Source organism: Saccoglossus kowalevskii, chromosome 16 (assembly GCF_978046115.1).
Source record: "Saccoglossus kowalevskii chromosome 16, keSacKowa6.1, whole genome shotgun sequence".
Classification (NCBI taxonomy): domain Eukaryota; kingdom Metazoa; phylum Hemichordata; class Enteropneusta; family Harrimaniidae; genus Saccoglossus; species Saccoglossus kowalevskii.
Genome location: NC_140656.1, coordinates 25,230,779 through 25,252,083, shown reverse-complemented (window position 1 = coordinate 25,252,083; position 21,305 = coordinate 25,230,779). Strand labels below are relative to the sequence as shown.

Genomic DNA, 21,305 nt, shown 5'->3' with positions numbered 1-21,305 from the left:
ACAAGTTTTACAAAGTTTGTATAATAAGCTTTCAGAAAATATATAATATGTTGGATATATAATACCATCTTCATTGTCTAATTACTCAATTAAAAAGCAAGCCAAATAAACTGCATCTCTACCTTAAATTCCATTTTCATTTTAAAAATCCATTTTCGTTTTCAAAATCCATTTTCAGTTTCACTTTTTGACCTGTGACCTTGCCCTCTGACCTCATACCACATGACTAGGAATTGTAACTCGGCTTCTGGCATTTTTTTTTTACTTCCACCTGTGAGGTTTTCATGATAAGGCTTATTTACGTAATTTCTTCTTCAGACTACATTGTGTGTACATACCATAATATTCTTGTCTTGTTTGGTAAATTATTTTATTGAAACAATACAATAAATGTAAATACATGTATAATCACCGGAGGCAAACTCCGGTGTCTTTCATTCGTCTCGTGTAATGTTGTTTCATGTAATTGTTGTTTCAATCGAAGTTACGCCCACCCTGAATAAACCGACTCCCTCTGAAAACCGACCATAGATCCCAGTCCCAGTCATGGTTGGTTTTGACAGGTTTTGCTGTATAACCTATTTGGCCGTGGTTCCACGGCGTTTTTGGATGCATATAGGGTTCTTAGCTTCATCTGTCGGCTTACGCTGTGGCGTGGGATGCCTGTACATATATACACAGATGGCGCTGCCTTGTATACCTGCAGTACCTTATCCGGTACGATAACACAGCAGACCCACAGCTAGAACTTGTTCTAATCTGAGTATCAACCTTACAGCTGATAAAATGAGAGCTCCAAGGTTGATTAGAATAAGTTATAGAGTTATAGCCGTGGTTTTGCTGCGTTTTGGTACCGGGTAGGGTATTGTTGGTAAACAAGGCAACGTCGTCGGTGGACAAGCCTGACCACAAATGCATTTGACGCCAAAGTGTAAGCCGACCGAATTAGCCAAGAACCCTTGATGGACCAAAATCGCCGCGGAACCACGGCTAAAGTTATAGCCTGAAGAAGAACTTACGTAAAGAAGTCTTACAATGGAAACATCACTGGTGAAAATAAAAAAAAAAACTATCAGGTCAAGTTGAAATGATATACAAAACCGGTATACAAAACACAAATCGAATATCCAATCGAAATGAGAATCTTTGTAAAAAGTTAATGCGATAGGTGGGGAAACAACAGCGATTTTTATGTAAATTATGATGGAAAATTTCAAAATGTCAACAAAAATGTGAAAATAGATTTTAAAAATAAAAACGGATTAGTGAAAACAAAAACGGATTTAAAAAAAATAGATTTTAAAAATGAAAGTGGATTTTAAAAATGAAAATGGATTTAAAAAAAGAAAATGGATTTTGAAAATGAAAATGGATTTTAAATATGAAAACTGATTTTAAAAATGAAAATGGATTTTGAAAACGAAAATGGATTATTTTTTTTTTTAAAAACATAAATGGATTTTGAAAATGAAAACGGATTTTGAAAATGAAAACGGATTTTAAAAACAAAAATGGATTTCCTAAAAACTTTCATGAATTTTGAAAATGGATTTAAACAATTGTTTTGTTTTTTTAAATGAAAACAGATACCAGAAGCAAAAATCTTTTTTTCAGAACCGAATATGGTTATTAAAAATGAATTATAAAATAAAAATGAATTGTAAAAATGGTTTTATAAAATGCTATGTTGTGAGCCACCTCGGTTGCCGTACTGTGGGCAAATTACCCAATTTTTATCCAAAACACATGATTAAAAGCAATAATGGCCACAGTTATTCCCAATAACAACTTCTGTATAAAACATGCAGGTAGAGACGCCCACAGTGTTCTTTTATTCCAATTTCACACGATGGTGAGGTATCAAAAAGCAAACAAAAACAAAAAGTACTTGCCAATGACTTTGTGAAGTGTAAATAATTTTACAATTAGTTAATGAAATAAATATAACCACTACTGACAGGGTCTACATGTACATTTTGACATCCAGGAGATGTAAATACATATTTGTCGCTGGCAAACATGATAAATATAAGTATATTCATCTAAGAAATATAACAGCAATAAATCTCAGAATTACAATATTTAGAAATATACAAAATAGCTCACTCCGTCTTGGACAACTCTAAATTGATTAACATGCAGTTTGCAAGATGGCGTCTGTCATGTCACATGACCACCGCATTCTCTAAAGAAATTAATATAATAATTAAGAATTTACAATGCATTACAAAGATAGAAACCGGGGGTAGAAATGTGTATATTTAAAGAAAGTACACTGTGTAAACGAGACTCAAGAAGGGTGAGCGGCGCCCTCATACAGTCAAGAAGGGTAAACTCACTCTCACATAAAGATTGTTCAGGTAAGGGACGACGTCAAAAGATCGATGTCGGATAAAAAACTTAATTCCTTTAGTTTTTTTCCAAACCCCCCTACCCCCCACTGAAACTTAATTGGTAAATATTGGTCATGGCGTCAGACTACATTCACCATTAAATACAAATTGAAAATCGGACAGTAGTATTGCATAGCAGTTGGTTGTCGGGTGGGTGTAAACATATTTTACAAATGCACCTCATTTGACGCACAGATTTACACTCGAACCAAACCATTTTTTCTGTTTTTTTTCCTTTTTCGGTTATTTCTGTCCATGATTGGATAGAAAAAGAAACGAACTACAAATATACCAAGATTTTTTTGACTTCATTAAAAAATTTTGTAGGATGGAAACTTTTTGAGGTCAAAACCCCCACCCCCAAACTAAAGGAAATAAGTTTTTTATCCGACATCGATCTTTTGACGTCGTCCCTAAGTGTCATATATTTTCCAACGTTTTTACAGATCAATTATTTTTTTTTACTTTTTATTATTCAAAAATTACGGTGGCCCAAATATACAATTAGTCCGCTATATGAAAATCCGTCGGCTATTCGAAAATCGCTCTGCTACTTGAAAAAAGTCGGTCGGCTACTTGAAAATTGCTCCGCTACATGAAAATCGGTCGGCTACATGAAAATCGGCCGGCTACATGAAAATCGGTCGGCTACATTAAAATCAATCGGCTACATGGAAAGCGGTCGGCTACGTGAAAATCGGTCGGCTACATGCCCGGGGCTACATGAAAATCGGTCGACTGCATGAAAATCGGCCGGCTATATGAAAATCGGTCGGCTACATAAAAATCGGTCGGCTATATGAAAATCGGTCGGCTACATGAAAATCGGTCGGCTACATGAAAATCGGCCGGCTATATGAAAATCAGTCGGTTACGTGAAAATCGGTCGGCTACATGAAATTCGGTCGGCTACATGGAAATCGGTCGGCTACATGAAAATCGGTCGGCTACATGAAAATCGGTCGGTTACTTGAAAATCACGGTAACACAAATTATTAAATTTTTAAAGAAAACAAGCGGGAAACTATATGCACCCCAATGAGCTGAAGATGATGCATTTGTGTCTCGTATTGTTTAATTATTTTTAAATCTATATAACGTCATGGTGTAAAACTCGTATGTATATTTACCAAAAGCTTGCTACACGTGACGTACAATGAAAAGTTTAAATTTAAATCGAGAGCAATGAATTGACATAATCACGTAGATCTTTAACCGAACTTTGCAAAGAAATACTACGCGTGATAATTTACGCTTGTTTTGCGATAACTTGCATACTAGTATATACTATTTTTCGCTGTTATTGTAATTAACATTATTGTTGTTTAGGAGTTAAAATGGTATAGAAATCCATTTATGTATTATTATCACCACCGGAGGAGGGATGCACGTGTTCACGTGGTTTTGAATCGTCACCTGGTTTGTTTCTACTATTATAATACGAAGTCGTTCAACTTCATCTATCTAGTACTCAAATATCAATTTGATCTACGCATATATCCGTTTTGGCAATTGAGATTCTGTCATCGTTTTTAATATCCAAAGTACTAGATTAGTTTTTGTCCATTCTTGAGTATTACAAATTATTAATATAGTTCATGTAGAAATATTTTGTTTATACCACATAGTGTTTATTGGTAAATATTGTGTCATGTAACTACGACTCGTCTCAATTGGGCATGTTGTACCGGAGCACCGAGTTACTGACGTTATATGACATATTTTTATAGCTCCATTGGTAAGGCTGTTTTATACCTCGTCATAGATCATTTGAAGGTGAACAAATTATGATTGAGTGTACCTCATTATAGACCAAACATCAGCCATGATATCATACGGAAGACGGAATGAAAGTATATTAAAAAAATGTGAGACAGAGAACAACAAAAAACAAGCGTAGTCGGTGAAAATAACAAAATTTGAAGATTTATGCATCATGAAAACAATACTATTCGTGTATTTTGTCGAATACGGGGTACAAACTTACACTGGCATGCATTCCGTTTGAAAGAGTGCGAATATGTAGTCAAGATGACGACAGACCTGAAAACGGACGGATTGAAAGTTAATTTAAAAACAAAAGTGCAAGACAGAGAACAACAAAAAACGAGCACAGTCGGTGGAAAATAACATACTAGTAATAAGCAGATTCATGCATCATGAAAACTAAAATTCGAGTATTTTGTCGAAAACGGGGTACAACCTTAGACATGAATTCCGGTTGAAAGAGTGTGAGCTTTAGTCAAGATGGTGACAGACGGGAGAACATACGGATTCAAAGTCTGGTTGAAAAAAAAAATGCGTGGCAGAAAACAATAAAAAACGAGCATAGTCGTAAACAATAACATAATAAGAAGATTCATGCATCATGAAAACAAAAATATTCAAATATTTTGTCGAAAACGGGGTACAAACTGAATATAACATGTACGGAATCATTATTGCCGTCTGTAACTAACTTTTAATTTTATTCAATTAAACAGGAACATATATATTAAAAGTAATATTTACTAGTGAACCACGTTCACGAGAACATCTGATAACTATTGCGTGTTCGAAAGATGCGTGTTGCGGAAAGAAAACGACTCGTTTGGGGAAAGATACTTGTAGTTCGTTACGAAAGTAGTGACATCGCATCGAAGTAAATATGACGTCATTATTGCTCATTATAATATTCCAGCCCAGCTTACGTTGGGCATACGGCGTTTGACTTTGGTGTTACTATACTGCTACGCTGTTTATGGTTAAACAGGGCCCAAATTGATAGGGAGTAAAACACGGAAGGGAAAGAGCTGTCCATGATGCATTGACCAATCACACCAGAGCTCACAAACACCAACGAAATATTTGTTGTTGTTCTTAACAAAGGGGTTTGGCACTAAAAACAATGGAACGTTTATAGGTTTAACGTTGGATTTAGATCGTGCACAGTCCCTCTATCCCTCTATCTATCCCGAGGGACTGTGGATCGTGTTATAATCCAAATCCCCTAGAAAGAGTTGTAAGCACAAATTTTCATATGATGTGCATGGGCTTCATGAGCGAGATTTTTTCTTGTCGTTTTTCGCTTTCTTTTATATTTTAGAAATCACGTGTGCACGATATATTCACAACATGATGGTAGACCAAATTGTTGAAAATGCCTCATAGCATGTAGGTAAGCTTTGTGTGTCGCGCCAAAATTGCACACATTTCAATTATTTCAGGTAACATATTGTTTGTTTGTGCAATTAGTTTGGTTGACCGTTCTATCACCTTAGCTTTGACAATCACACCAATTGCGAATCATGTGATATGACGGTCGGGTCGGCAAGGGGTATTTTCGTAAGCTGTAATCAATTGTTTTTATTTTTCGTAATAATGTAATTTAAACAAATGAAAAAACGTAATTTCGTAGACATGAGCTAGGTGTAAAACGTAATCAGCTATCCTATTCTTCCGTAATTCGTACACAAATCTTATTTTTTGTAAGTGTATAAACCATTTCCCACATTAAATGTTGTAATTCGTACGAAATTACAAACTTGTAATTCTTCATTTGAAGCCCGGTGTCATGCGAAGGATTTTCCGTGCGCTAAAACTTCCGGTGAGGCCGTTGCACAAGCGCAATGCAGTTCTTGAATTTTCTTCGCGGTGTAGTGGATTCTCGTAAATAATGTGCATTGTTCAATGAAAACACACGTTCTGCTGTTGATGCATCGACGGCAGAGGGTTAAGTTGTTACGTACATCTCGAATGTAGGTAGTTTTGGCCACACACATGTTTTATATCTTGTTGATTGAATCCTTGCAGTTCTATATATTTAGTAATCTAAAATCTAAATAAATGTATATAACAGCAAAGACTGTGTTTGAAACTATTTCCGGGATGGCGAATTGTGGTCGACTCCCGCCCACCGTATATTTCATACATATTACAATAATTACTAGTATCTTATTGAAATTATCTGTTGGTTGAAGTCAATGCATTTTCTGAATTACTGATACCAAAGGTATAATTGCAGAAACTATCAGTAAATACAAATAGTACATTTATAAACAAAATCACAGTCCCTCTATATACAACAACCTAGCGAGCACATCTGCTTGTGTAAACACCAGATGTGTTATTTACTTAAGGATTAGAAATGATTAATATTATTTTGCCTGGTGTTGTACATAATACGTGTCGCATTGTTTATGTAATTCAACTATTCTATTGTTTTACTAAAATAAAATGTGAAGTTTTCTCTCCTAGTTCCCTTTTATTGATGATTCCACATACATGTCAAGCATGCCCACGTATAATTTTATTCATTCGCGCATATGTGTCACACAAACCCATGAGATTTGTCACAGCAGAACGCATTCACCGGAGGTTATTCTATGTGTGATATTCTTTGGCTCTTAAATCAAATATATTAAAATAACTGTAAAATGAATTTGTTTTATCTGTGTAAAGTGTAAAAACCCATTTTTACTATACATGGAATTTTCATTTATTTCTTGTAAAAACGTAAAATGCTTTTTTAATTTTCTGTATTCTGTATCAGCTATCCCCCTCGCCCACCCTGTTGACAGCATGAAGACGTTAGTTTTATAGGTGAATAAAAGCTAAACTTAGTAGTAGTAAAGCCATGAAACTGATTTGTAGTGATGTAAACGTGATACATGGTACAGTAGATTTTGGTAACGAGTCGGAACAATTTGTGGTTGTATAGGATTAGAATGGCGCACTGACTTGTAACCTGTTTACATTCAAAGCCTAGAGTCAGCATGCCAATACATTCAATACATGCAAATATGATGTTTCAAGTATACAGGTTGGTTGACTTCATTTTATTTAACAAACAGATAAATACGTTGTTTACCCGACTTCGTAAGCATACACAAGCAATGGCCACAGTCAGCTGGCGCACACGTGATAATAAAATAAATACGATATTTACTATATGGGGGCCGCCATCTTGAATGCAGCGAAAACTAAATAAGATTCAAGATGGCGGCCCCCATATAGTAAATATCGTATTTATTTTATTATCACGTGTGCGCCAGCTGACTGTGGCAATGGCATACCTTGCATGTTGTACTTCCGGGTCATACCTGCAGGTCGAAGGTTATCTCGCTTTTCTAGATAGAGGAGCAATTTTCATATAGCGACGCGATTTTCAAGTAGCTGACCGATTTTTTCAAGTAGCGGAGCGATTTTCATGTAGCGGAGCAGTTTTCAAGTAGCCGAGCAATTTTCAAGTAGCCGACCGATTTTTATGTAGCGGAGCAATTTTCAAGTAGCCGACTGACTTTCATGTAGCGGACCAATTGTATATATGGGCCACCGTAAAAATTATAACCTACAATACAGAAATACAAAAAAAAAATATACATAAATTACAAAAGAAAATCAAATACTTCATCGTTGTTTGGAATCCAGAAAAAGAGAAAAAAATCAAAAACTATTTTTCAATGCTTATATCAGCATTTAATATAAGAAAGGAAAATTTCCTATTTTTTGGTGGAAAAAGTCGACAGCGTAGCTAATCATATAACAGGTTGTCCGTCGTTTTTCCGGTTGTCCGTCGTCCCTTTCCACCTCTTAAAAACTACAAGTCTGATTGTTTCGATATTTGATGCACTTTGGGCAGACCTCATATCTTGAATTCTCTCATTTTGATGAATATTTTTTATCATTTGGGTGAAAAAGTGATATTTGTTTAACTTCTTGTTTCAAACCGTAAATCTTGTACGGTTTTGATATTTTACATGGTTGTTATCGGGAAACTTCTGCTAGCATACCGCCAATAGCAAGTAAATGTTGGATGGAGTACTATTACCCGTTACTTAACACAATTGTTCAGGTGGAGACCGAATGTTAGATGATATATTTGACGAAAACTTAATGAATGGCGTATCGTTAAATAACAGTATGAATGTGCATATTGCAGACGACGAAATCGTGAAAGCAGAATTTTTCAAATGTTCGATGAATCGATAACTTCCAACCATGTGAGAGTTATTTAATGATATGTTCAATTCGGGAAACTTCCCCACAGGCTGGTCCCGTGAAATAATTATCCCAATATTCAAAAATCAGATCCAAATAATTATAGAGGAATAACTTTTTTGGATGTATTTGGTAAAATTTGACAGAATTTGAACAATGGAGTATGCAAATGGTAGATGATACTGGGACAGTTTCAGGTATATTCGTTCTGTATGCTATCCTTCAAAGGTATCTGAGGGGAAAAGTTTTAATAGATTTTTGTTTACTTTGACAAAGCGTTTGACTTAGTAGACCACCGATATCTTTTCTGTAAACTCCACAATATAGGCATTGAGGGGAAGATGCCATAAATTGTCAAGTAAAAGTATTGTTATGTGAAGACAGGGTAGTATATATTCTAAGTACTGTCATCTTCTCCTTATTTATTGACGAATTATATTGAATGGTTTTGAGAGCAGGTTATAATTGGGTGCAGTTCAACTCAAGAAATGTTTGATTTGATTGCACTGCTATATACAGACGACGATGTTATATTTGCAGATTCAATTGTTGGTTTACAGCAACTAATTGATTTTTTACAATGTTTTTGTATCAAATGGAAAATAAAAGTTTTAACCTGGCGAAAACTAATTATTGTGTTTCGCAAAATGCACGTAAGGAAAAAATGGTTCATGAATGGGAAATGTGTTGAAGTGGTAAACTCTTACAAATATCTTGGTTAAATGATATCATGTAAAAATACCTTTTTGAAAGCTGCATCGCAAGAACAGAAGGAAATGTTTTCTCTGTACACATTTCAATGTAATGTTGGGAATATTAGGTTACAGGTTAACTTTAAACTCCTCGATACGCTAATCATGCCCATCCTTTTCTATGGTGCTGAATTATGGGGGTTCCGCAAATACATGCTAGCAAAGCGGGTACAATTAAAATATTGTAAACATTTTTTAGGGGTTGGAGTGCAAACATGTAATGAATCAATGCTGGGGGAGTGTGGGAGAACACCAATTTATGTAAAATCTGTAGCTAAATGTATAAACTGTTGGTTACGTCTATCTACAGTCACTCTGCTAGGAGAGTGACTGTGGTCTGTCTGAGCTGCCGGAATCCAGAATTACCAGTCAAGCGTAAAAAATTATGTACAATTTGGACAAAAATGGGAACAAATCATGGACAACATAAATTAAAAATGTTTTATATTCTTATGGAGACGGCGCTGTGTGGGAAAAGTCAAGTTATTCACGGCGGACTTCGGGCAGCGGATAACTGATTGTTATAAACTAGAGTGGTTCAGTAAAGTGTGCCGTAATGACAAGCTACGTATGTACTGTAATTTAGTAAGTATGTTTCGGAGCCATAAAAATACTTGTTGGTAATCACGAATGTTAAGCACAGATATGCACTTGTCCGTATTCGCAGTGCATGATATATACTACGTATTGAGGACGGGCGTTATTTGATGTAGTGAGTGAAGAGGGGACATGTGCGTTTTGCTTGTTAAATGCAATCGAGGACGAATTCTATTTCGTTCTCGAATGCCCTTTATATCGCGCGCTACGAACCACACTGATTACAAATTATTTATGGCATACTCCTACTCGTGACAAATTGAAAAATTTAATGAGATACAACTCGGTAACAGTATTTATAAATCATGAAAAATATATATACAAGGCTTACCAAATAAGGGAGGACGCCCTCACATGGAATTCATAAAATTAGTTATGTACTCTGTGTTGTATATTTCAATATGTTATAGTCATACAGGCCTGTGGCCTAAAAAGACGTTAATGAAGTTTCATTATATATAGAAATCTCAGGTGGTCCGATCTCAGATTTGTTAATTTCGTGATGATATTGTCATGAATTAGTTTTCGCGTATCTGTTGACCGACTGGGTCAGCTGGTTACTAGTGAATGGCTGTGTTATATCTGTCATCTGTATATCTGTAAAGCTTAAGTGACTTTCCCGGTCCGGTACCTCAAGCAGACGTGACATAGAGACAGACAAATACAACGACTTGAGTACAGAAAATGCCTTAGCTAAATTGAATGGTTCAAACAATGTTTTGTATACCAAAACCCCAAAAATTATTATTCGACATGTCAAAGTAATAGTTGTTCCCCCGCACTTGATTACAGAATTTCTGAACATCTGCCCCAAAATACTTTGCTACTCTGCACTCCCACATAAAGTGTTCCAAAGTTTATTTTTGCTGACAATGACCACAATTGTCATTTTCTCTCAACCTAATTATAAATAAATACTTGTTAATACGGTGAAGAATTTTAAATTGCAAAACCCCAATTTTTCTTTACAATTAAAAACTCTATACAGCAATATCCAAATTTGTTTCCAGTCTTCGTTAGATCGTTTAGTGACTGAAAGTGCTTCTTTTCAGCCCCGCTGTCATCAAAGATGTCAGAGCGGAACTGTTCATATAGGTGATCGTCAATTCTAATTTTGACTTCTTCTTGACAACTGCAAGCTCAATTGCTTTGATAATTATTATGTTGGTACCGTGGATGAAAGAACCTCTGTCAAATTAGTTCATTTCGTGGTGACATATTCAGTTCTCTATTTTTAGCAAACATTTTTGTCATTTTTGATAAAAAAATTAGAATTATCAGTAATTTTACCTGAACTTTTCAGTTGGAGTAGTAATCTGAAGGTTTTATCTTCCTAATGATGATGTGGTTCGGATTTGCCTTACTGGATCTCCTAGCTTGAATTGTTTCATATTTTGGAAGATTTGGAACATGAGTTGGAAGGGTTAAAGTTAACCTGTTGTGAATTGTAATTTTAGTAGTCATGTCTATATATGTATTTACATTTACGTGGATAATTATACGACAGAGTCATTGCACATTTTAGAATAAACTATACGAGATAATTGGCTTCTTCATTTATAGTACCAAAAATGTGTAACCAACTTAAATACAAAATAGCTAAAAATCGAGATTGAATCGTGTGGGTGGTAATTTATCAATTAGTTTTTAAATATATTGTGTAATAGAAATGAGAAATTTCCATGAGGAATCGAACGCAAGGAGGCATGTCGTTTTTGAATATGTTCCAACATTGACAGAGCTGGGTAAGAAAAAGCAAAAACAAAACAATCACTCCGAGTGCCTACGACTAACCTGCATCTATACCTTAAATTATGAGGAGATGATTTCATTTTATTGTTCACACATGTTATATTATAGACCATGTGTATTTCTAATGTCTATGGTTGGACGTAACAAGGGAGTACAATATAGCCGTGCAACGCATACACACCATCTCAAAGGCATCGGCTTCTTGGGCCACTATTCTGCAGTGTTGTTGTTGTTGTAGACATACTGGGCTTGTATCTTATTGTCATATCGCTCGTACGGACACCCATCATGGGCGTTGTCAGGATTCCCATGGGTAACGCTTGTATTGAAACAATATCAAGCTTATCTTCACATTGCTATCAACAAGCGTGGCTTCTAAAACAATATCGCTTTTAGCATGTATATGATATATGGGCAGCTGACAGTGTATGACACCACGTGTATTAATATAATTCGTAAAACATAATCATCCGCGATAATCAGCCTGTAAACAATTTATCCACGATGTGGAGGTGCTAAAATCATTTTTGTATTTTTATTCAATGTATTTTTATTTAATGTATTTTGGGAAACTTATACGCGTGTATTGAATCTCTGTTCTATCATAAAAAAATATTTTGAGTCATGTGATGTATCAATTTGGATCACGTGATTTACCTTATAAAAAGACAGGTCGGACTCAGATAGAGATTAGCTCAGACAGATTCAGACAGAGACACACCGGACCTGGTCCACTTGTTGGCTCTCTGGGCTTGGCCGTATGGCCAACGCCCAGATACAACTTTTGCACTCAATGCTTCGTTTTCCCGATGTCACCATCCGAATAAAGATCACCCGGTTCATACCACCTTCCGTATACAGTCGAAATTGTTTATTGACACCATATAGAATCAACTTAAAGGGCGGTGGTCGTCGAGACGCGCAGTCTTCGGTATGGGACTCACAATGACGTACAGCACTTGTAAAAAACATTCATTTGAAGTACGAAGTCAAATGCGTAATATACAAAACACAACAAATGGACGAATAACAGAAATCTTGTGATCACGATTGATGGGACAGTGCTCCTGTTTGTTTTATGTAACTTTATTGTTAAGTAGAGTTCACCGTGACGTATTTTGAAACAACAGACCCTAGAGTAGCGTCTATAGTGAAAACAGATGTCTTTTTTATATTGCATGTTCTTCTTCAACTGCTGTGCCCTACTGCAAAAAATATGGTGCCAATGGCTCTCTGTGGTGATTCAATCAACAACTCTTCGTATGATGCTGGCGTGAATGTGCAGTTACTGTCGATTTGTATTGTTACTGTTTGATTTTATTATTCACACACGGCGGATGTAAAAAGGGAGTACATTATAGCCAGGCACTCAGTAACGCATACACATCATCACAAAGGCACGGCTCCAGCTCCTAGGGCCACTATTGTCTAGTGTTGTTGTTTGATACGGGGGTTTACTCCCATTCGAATTCACACCTCTCTGATTGGTTTACTGGTTTACCCCAATGGTTATTGTTTTTGGTTCACTGGTCCATAAAAAGACTCCCTGAATTGGACGCATATCAAGCTCAATGGGCCCAAGTCGGAGAGCGATAAAACATCCTTGTACATGTATAAGGACTGTAAATATATGTACTGTATGTTTTTTCCCCAACTTACCATTCCTGTAAGTCGCGCCCTCTAGTGACGGAATGCTTCAGTGATCTCGTAATGGCGTCTATATACTGTAAAACAAATTGAAATATCTACATGCCATTTTAGCGAATTTGACATGAATACATGAATTAACAAAATCTTAATTTAGCTAAAATGCCAACAATCTCATTGTGAGAATATACTGTATTCTAAATTAACGACATCTTAAATTAGCGTAATTACAGGTTATCTAAATTAGCTAACATGACATGCTACTTGCTAGCTAAAAGGAGGTGTTTTATAGTATACTGTACATGAAGCAATGTGAACGAGTCAACAACTATGTTCAGGCCCGTAGCCAGCACTTTTGAATAGGGGATTCGAAAACAACAATTATATATTTGATGTGAAATGTGTGAATTTTATAATATTCAAAAAGTGTGTTTGAGCTCTGTTACAGACATTTTTATATTATCGGTTTTAAATTAAATTTTATTGGTAAGATATTTCACATAACATCTTTGAACTATTTTACAATTTTAGAGAAGGGGTCCTGAGCCATTTCTCACCTACAGACAAATACTTTCATGCACTTTCATGTCCACTGACTGTACACAGAGCGACCTAATAGAAGTAGTAACACAATACGGTTTACCAAATCAAATTTAAGACCCGGACCTACGAGTCTACGGTTCCAACATTTAATCAATCATGATGTTGAATGTTAATTTCTGCACCCGGACCTACGAGTCTACGATTCCAACATCCAATCAATCATTTTTGTTGCATGTTAATTTCTGCACCCGGACCTACGAGTCTACGATTCCAACATTCATTAAATCATGTTAATTCATGTGCAACAACTTTTTATAGGTTATAAACACAGACACTATATTTTAAATGTAATTTAACACAAACTTAATTATTTTTCCTCAGGTATATTTCCAAATACAACTCTTGAAGTATTTGACGCACACCTGTCGGACATTTTCTTCGCAGCGTGGATAGATATAGTGTGGGTGCTGGTATTTCTGTGGAATACACTTTTTATTATGTACTCGGTATCGACTTTGTGCCGCCGCCACTATGGTCTTGATGTTTACTGGGCAATTTCCGATGTTCTCACCCCATCTGTCTACGCCACTTTCGGCGCCGTCCTCACAGCTCACAGCGCGTGGATTTTCAGCTGGTGTTACAACGTTCTCCCCCTCGCATTTTCTTTCAGTGTTATCCAGACAACGTTGCTATGCGTCTGTTTATTCATTACGGTGGCCCATATATACAATTGGTCCGCTACATGAAAGTCAGTCGGCTAGTATTTGAAAATTGCTCCGCTACATGAAAATCGGTCGGCTACTTGAAAACTGCTCGGCTACATGAAAATCGCTCCGCTACTTGAAAAATTCGGTCGGCTACTTGAAAATCGCGCCGCTATATGAAAATTGCTCCTCTATCTAGAAAATCGCGTGTATGTTGCGAGGTAACCTTCGACCTGCAGATATGACCCGGAAGTACAACATGCAATGTATACCATTGCTTGTGTATGCTTACGAAGTCGGGTAAACAGCGTATTCATCTGTTTGTTAATAAATAAAATGAAGTCAACCAACCTGTATACTTGAAACATCATATTTGCATGTGTTGAATGTATTGGCATGCTGACTGTAGGCTTTGAATGTAAACAGGTTACAAGTCAGTGCACCATTCTAACCCTGTACAACCACAAATTGTTACGACTCGTTACCAAAATCTACTGTACCATGTATCACGTTTACATCACAACAAATCAGTTTCATGGCTTTACTACTACTAAGTTTAGCTTTTATTCACCTATAAAACGAGCGTCTTCATGCTGTCAACATATATCAGAGGGTGGGCGAGGGAGATAGCTGATACAGGTTACAGAAAATTAAAAAGAAATAAAATGAAAATTTCATGTATAGTGAAAATGGGTTTTTACACTTTACACAGATAAAACAAATTCATTTTACAGTTATTTTAATATATTTGATTTAAGAGCCAAAGAATATCACACATAGAATAACCTCCGGTGAATGCGTTCTGCTGTGACAAATCTCATGGGTTTGTGTGACGCATATGCGCGAATCAGGCCAGGAATTAATGTCGAACGTTAACGTGCGATATTAGTTCCGGTTTGATATATTTTCCGGTATTCACTAAACAAACTACAGTGAGTTGTTCAAGTTCTATAGTCGTATAAAATAATAATCATGATATAATCTGTTCAGATATGGTAAGAAATTGATCTTTTGACAAGTTATTAAAATAATAATATAGTGACAAATAAAAATCTGATGCCAGACAAAATATCAGAAATATAATATACGAGGTGAGACAATGATCATCATTGTCTGTTGTAAGGATTAGCTCTTAAACTTAACAATTGTTTAATTTCATTATGTTATTGACGAAATAACTATAAATTATAACAAGTTTTGTATTTGCGACTTGAATACTAATAATTTTTACTGAATACTAATAATAATATACTACTACTTTGAATGGGTCTCTCTCAGATTTTGTGTCAATATTGTATTTTTTTTTTATATTTTGGGTCATTTATGCCAAAACTGCTATTTCCGACGACTTCTTGAAAACTACCAGCTCAATTCATTTGATACATGTTTTGTAGGTATCTTGTGTTAATCTCTATTAGATATGTTCTTTTTGTGACGATATCAACTATTCTCAATTCTTAGCAATTATTTTTCCATGTTTGGAAAAATAAAATTATACGTGAGCATGCTTGACATGTATGTGGAATCATCAATAAAAAGGAACTAGAAGAGAAAACTTTTTCACATTTTATTTTAGTAAAACAATAGAATCGTTGAATTATAAAAACAATGCGACACGTATTATGTACAACGCCAGGCAAAATAATATTAATCATTTATAATCCTTAAGTAAATAACACATCTGGTGTTTACACAAGCAGAGGTGCTCGCTAGGTTGTTGTATTTTGTTTATAAATGTACTATTTGTATTTACTGATAGTTTTACGAAAATAGTTTCAAACACAGTCTTTGCTGTTATATACATTTATTTAGATTTTGGATTACTAAATATATAAAACTGCATAGATTCAATCAACAAGATATAAAACATGTGTGTGGTCGAAACTACCTACATTCGAGATATACGTTACAACTTAGCCATCTGCCGTCGATGCATCAACAGCAGAACGTTTATTTTCATTGAACAATGCACATTATTTACGAGAATCCACTACACCGCGAAGAAAATTCAAGAACTGCATTGCGCTTGTGCAACGACCTCACCCGGAAGTTTTAGCGCACGGAAAATTATTCGCATGACACCGGGCTTCAAATGAGAAATCACAAGTTTGTAATTTCGTACGAATTACAACATTTAATGTGGAATATGGTTCATACACTTACACAAAATAAGATTTGTGTATGAATTACGGAAGAATAGGATAGCTGATTACGTTTTACTTATTTACGTTACGAAATTACGTTTTTTTTATTTTTTAAATTACATTATTACGAAAAATAAAAACAATTGATTACAGCTTACGAAAATACCCCTTGCCGACCGTCATATCACATGATTCGCAACTACGGGTTGTAAATCGGGCACACTAATGTTTATGACTTATTTAAAAAATCGGTGTGATTGTCAAAGCTGAGGTGATAGAACGGTCATATAAACTAATTGCACAAACAAACAATATGTTATCTGAAATAATTGAAATGTGTGCAATTTTGGCGCGACACACAAAGCTTACCTACATGCTATGAGGACATTTTCAACAATTTGGTCTACCATCATGTTGTGAATATATCGTGCACACATGATCTCTAAAATTTAAAAGAAAGCGAAAAACGACAAGAAAAAATCTCGCTCATAAAGCCCATGCACATATCATGGCTGATGTTTGGTCTATAATAAGGTACATTCAATCATAATTTGATCACCTTCAAATGATCTATGACGAGGTATAGATTTGTTTAAAACAGCCTTATTAATGGAGCTATAAAATATGTCCTATAACGTCAGTAACTCGGTGCTCTGGTACAACATGCCCAATTGAGACGAATCGTAGTTACATGACGCAATATTTTCCAATAAACACTATGTGGTATAAACAAAATATTTCTATATGAACTATAATAATGATTTGTAATACTCAAAAATGGACAAAAACTAATCATGTACTTCGGATATTAAAAACGATGACAGAATCTCAATTGCCAAAACGGATATATGCGTAGATCAACTTGGTATTTGAGTACTAGATAGATGAAGTTGAACGACATCGTATTATAATAGTAGAAACAAACCAGGTGACGATTCAAAACCACGTGAACACGTGCATCCCTCCTCCGGTGGTGATAATAATACATAAATGGATTTCTATACCATTTTAACTCCTAAACAACAATAATGTTAATTACAATAACAGCGAAAAATATATACTAGTATGCAAGTTATTGCAAAACAAGAGTAAATTATCACGCGTAGTATTTCTTCGCAAAGTTCGTTTAAAGAGCTACGTGTTTATGTCAATTCATTGCTCTCGATTTAAATTTAAACTCTTCATTGTACGTCACGTGTAGCAAGATTTTAGTAAATATACATACGAGTTTTACACTATGCCGTTATATAGATTTAAAAATAATTAAACAATACGAGACACAAATGCATCATCTTTAGCTCATTTGGGTGCATATAGTTTCCTGCTTGTTTTCTTTAAAAAATTAATAATTTGTGTTACCGTGATTTTCAAGTAACCGACCGATTTTCATGTAGCTGACCGATTTTCATGTAGTCGACCGATTTTCATGTAGCCGACCGATTTTCATGTAGCCGACCGATTTTCATATAGCCGACTGATTTTCATGTAGCCGACCGATTTTCACGTAACCGACCGATTTTCATGTAGCCGACCGATTTTCATATAGTCGGCCGATTTTCATGTAACCGACCGATTTTCATATAGCCGGCCGATTTTCATGTAACCGACCGATTTTCATGTAGCCGACCGATTTTCATGTAGCCGACCGATTTTCATGTAGCCGACCGATTTTCATATAGTCGGCCGATTTTCTACCCCAGACCATTCGTCCCGGTGTTATCGCTATCGCCACACGAGACTCCAGCTTGTCTCCTATACAATTTGACTGCGCACATCCAGAAAGTAGATGTAGCTGTGATTGGTGGAATACTAATGAGTTGAGTGTCAATCAAACGCCCACGCTATCTTTAGTAAACAAAGTCACGTGACACGCGCCATTTTAGTTTTGGCAGGCGATTTCAAGGCAGCACGCTTAACCCTTTCGTTCACAGGTTGGGAGATATTAGAATGACTGACAATTTCACGCCACTGTTTTACATTATTGGTGGATTTTTCTGCGCTATCAATCTTTCTCTTACAAACTAGACATAGATGATACGACAGAGTCGCTCCTTTCACAACGTCGCACTGGATCAAATTGGAAAGACGATTTCCATAAGTTATCCCTCCTGCTTTTCCTGGCTTGAATAAATTCACACACGACTTTAACTGTCCACAAACTCGAAGACTACACGAACACAGTCTACAATAGTCGTCCGCAACAATATGTATGTATTTCTTCGGTGTACTGATGCACGAATGCACCGTGACACGGTGTTTCTCGGGTGTCGCCATCGCTGAGAATGCCGCCGGCGCAATTTTTCACCCAACTCGCGATTCTGTTTTGCAACATTTTATCAATATTCCCTTTGACAAAATCGCCGACAAAAGCACCGCTTTGTTGATCTTTTGTTCTATAATTCTTAATGCAAACACCGACCCTAGTAGTAATTAGTAACGTCGCCTAGTACGTATGAACGGTCGTCATTGCAAATCGAACATCCTTTTGAAATTTGGACGTCGGGCAGGCGATTTCAAGGCACCGCACTTAAATATTAGCAACATATTTTTCTGAGCGGTTGTTTATTCTCTTTCAAACGAGACATAAATGTGACGACATAGTCGATCCCTTATCCACCGCTAAGAATGCCGCAATGTTTCGTTCGTTTTGCAACATGCCACAAATCGTCGAAAAAAACACCACTTCGACGGAAGCTTGCGTAATAAGGGGGTTAAAACAAGAAAACAAATGCCATGTTTAATACATATCGACCTGTTTTACTTGCGAAAGATAACGGAACATGAACTCGTTCCGTGCGACTTCGGAACCCGAAGGAACACACCAACAACGTTGAATTTACCCGCTATCTTCCAAATATGGTATATTAATTTATTCAGTTGTTTATTTAGAGTGACGTCCGCAGTCGAATGCGATTGGCTATCGATGTCAGTGCAAAGGTCATATGAATATTAAAATTAAGTGGGCGGAAGGAAAATTGTATAGAAGACAAGCTGGAGTCTCGTGTGGCGATAGCGATAACACCGGGACGAATGGTCTGGGGTACCGATTTTCATGTAGCCGACCGATTTTCATGTAGCCGACCGATTTTCATGTAGCCGACCGATTTTCATGTTAGCCGACCGATTTTCATGTAGCCGACCGATTTTCATGTAACGGAGCAATTTTCAAGTAGCCGACCGACTTTTTTTCAAGTAGCAGAACGATTTTCAAATAGCCGACGGATTTTCATGTAGCGGACTAATTGTATATATGGGCCACCGTAATTCATCGCACGCTCGCGTTCCCACAACACCTTGACGTGGATGAAGCAGACGCTGCTACAGGACGCTTGGATGATTAAATGCTTCGCGCATAACGCCGTGGCGATGTGGGGGCACTGGTCATTTTTTCAGACGCTCATCAACATGGCGCAGATAATTACGAACACCGGATCAACCTATATAAACCACATCCCCTCCGCCGTCATCTCATCTATCTTTGCTCTGGATATTATTTGTTGGTTTTTTCCTAGACAACTTCTGCTTTTCAACCGAGTTTGCACGTTACACAATCGTTAACTACGTGGTCGACGTACTCGTCATGGCCGCTGTAGTTTCTAATGGCTCCGATATCGACTCTGGGATTACGATCTTTGCTCTGGTGTTACTGATTGCCTGCTCATGCATGTTACTGGCGCATATTGCTATAGGGGTATTGAGGCATTACAAGGAAAAGGACAACTAAGGACAGTATTTATCGATCACATCTAACAAACCAACTCTAGTCGTTCTCTGATTTTACACTACTTTGTATCTTAAAAATACATAACATATTTCACATTTCTCGTTGATTTAATTGCGTTTTTCACACTAAGTCTATTGTACACATACAAGTACTAGAATGAAATGAAACAATGAACAAAAATTATATCTCGCATGACACGCCCTCTAAAATGGCGTTCAATAAATATATTGCAGAAATTCAAGAGATCAACGTGTGAGGGCGCCAATTAAACTAATTTGGTCAATATGTCACCTGTTATAGTATTTCCTGTTACACGACAACGTAGCACTCCAAAATAGATTGTAAACGCAAACTCATATTAAATTTGGGAAAACAAATGCTGTGAACTATTACTTCGATGAGAGAAAATGACAGTACCACTTTCAAACTTAGCAAGACTGAAAACATCGTAAAATCCTGAAAGAAATGCATTCATTTGGCTCATTAGTTTTTGACTCCCATGTGCGAAGCACAAAATGGGAGTCTTTGCAGTTAGTGTGTCTGTGTGTGTGTGTGTGTGTATGTGTGTATGTGTGTATGTGTGTATGTGTGTCCGACTGTTCCACTGCTATCTCAAGAACCATACATCGGTTTTTGATGAAACTTGGTGCATAGATGCTCTGGGCCAATGCGCAGATTTGATTAGGTTTTGGTAAAATTCAATGCTCGTTAATTACCTAATTTGCATGATAATTAGCTAATTTTTAGCTGTTCTATGACTGTTCCACTGATATCTAAAGAACCACTCATTGGATTTTGATGAAACTTGGTACATAGATGCTCTGAACATATGCGCAGATTTGATTAGGTTTTGGTAAAAATCCATGCTCGTTAATTACTGTAAAGGGGGGTAATTATTCACTGGGTTTTAATTTAGCTTATTTCGCTGACTGGAAAAATGCGCTAAATTAAAACACAGTGAATATGTAAAATTTAGCATAGAACACATTATCTAAATGACAAAACCGTGAATTTAAAACCCACTGAATATGCCTGAAATGGTAAATCAGTGAAATTTAAACCCCGTGAAA

General features: G+C 36.3%; 1 protein-coding gene across 1 annotated transcript; it reads left to right on the top strand.

Moving 5' to 3' along the window:
- The first annotated feature begins 11,390 nt into the window (after nt 1–11,390).
- LOC146733791 (uncharacterized) lies at nt 11,391–20,330 on the top strand. Its single transcript, XM_085490955.1, has 3 exons — nt 11,391–11,466; nt 14,045–14,358; nt 19,957–20,330. Exons 1-3 carry the CDS (start codon nt 11,391–11,393, stop codon nt 20,233–20,235), a joined length of 669 nt encoding a protein of 222 aa, XP_085347081.1. The 3' UTR covers nt 20,236–20,330.
- The last annotated feature ends 975 nt before the right edge of the window (nt 20,331–21,305 follow it).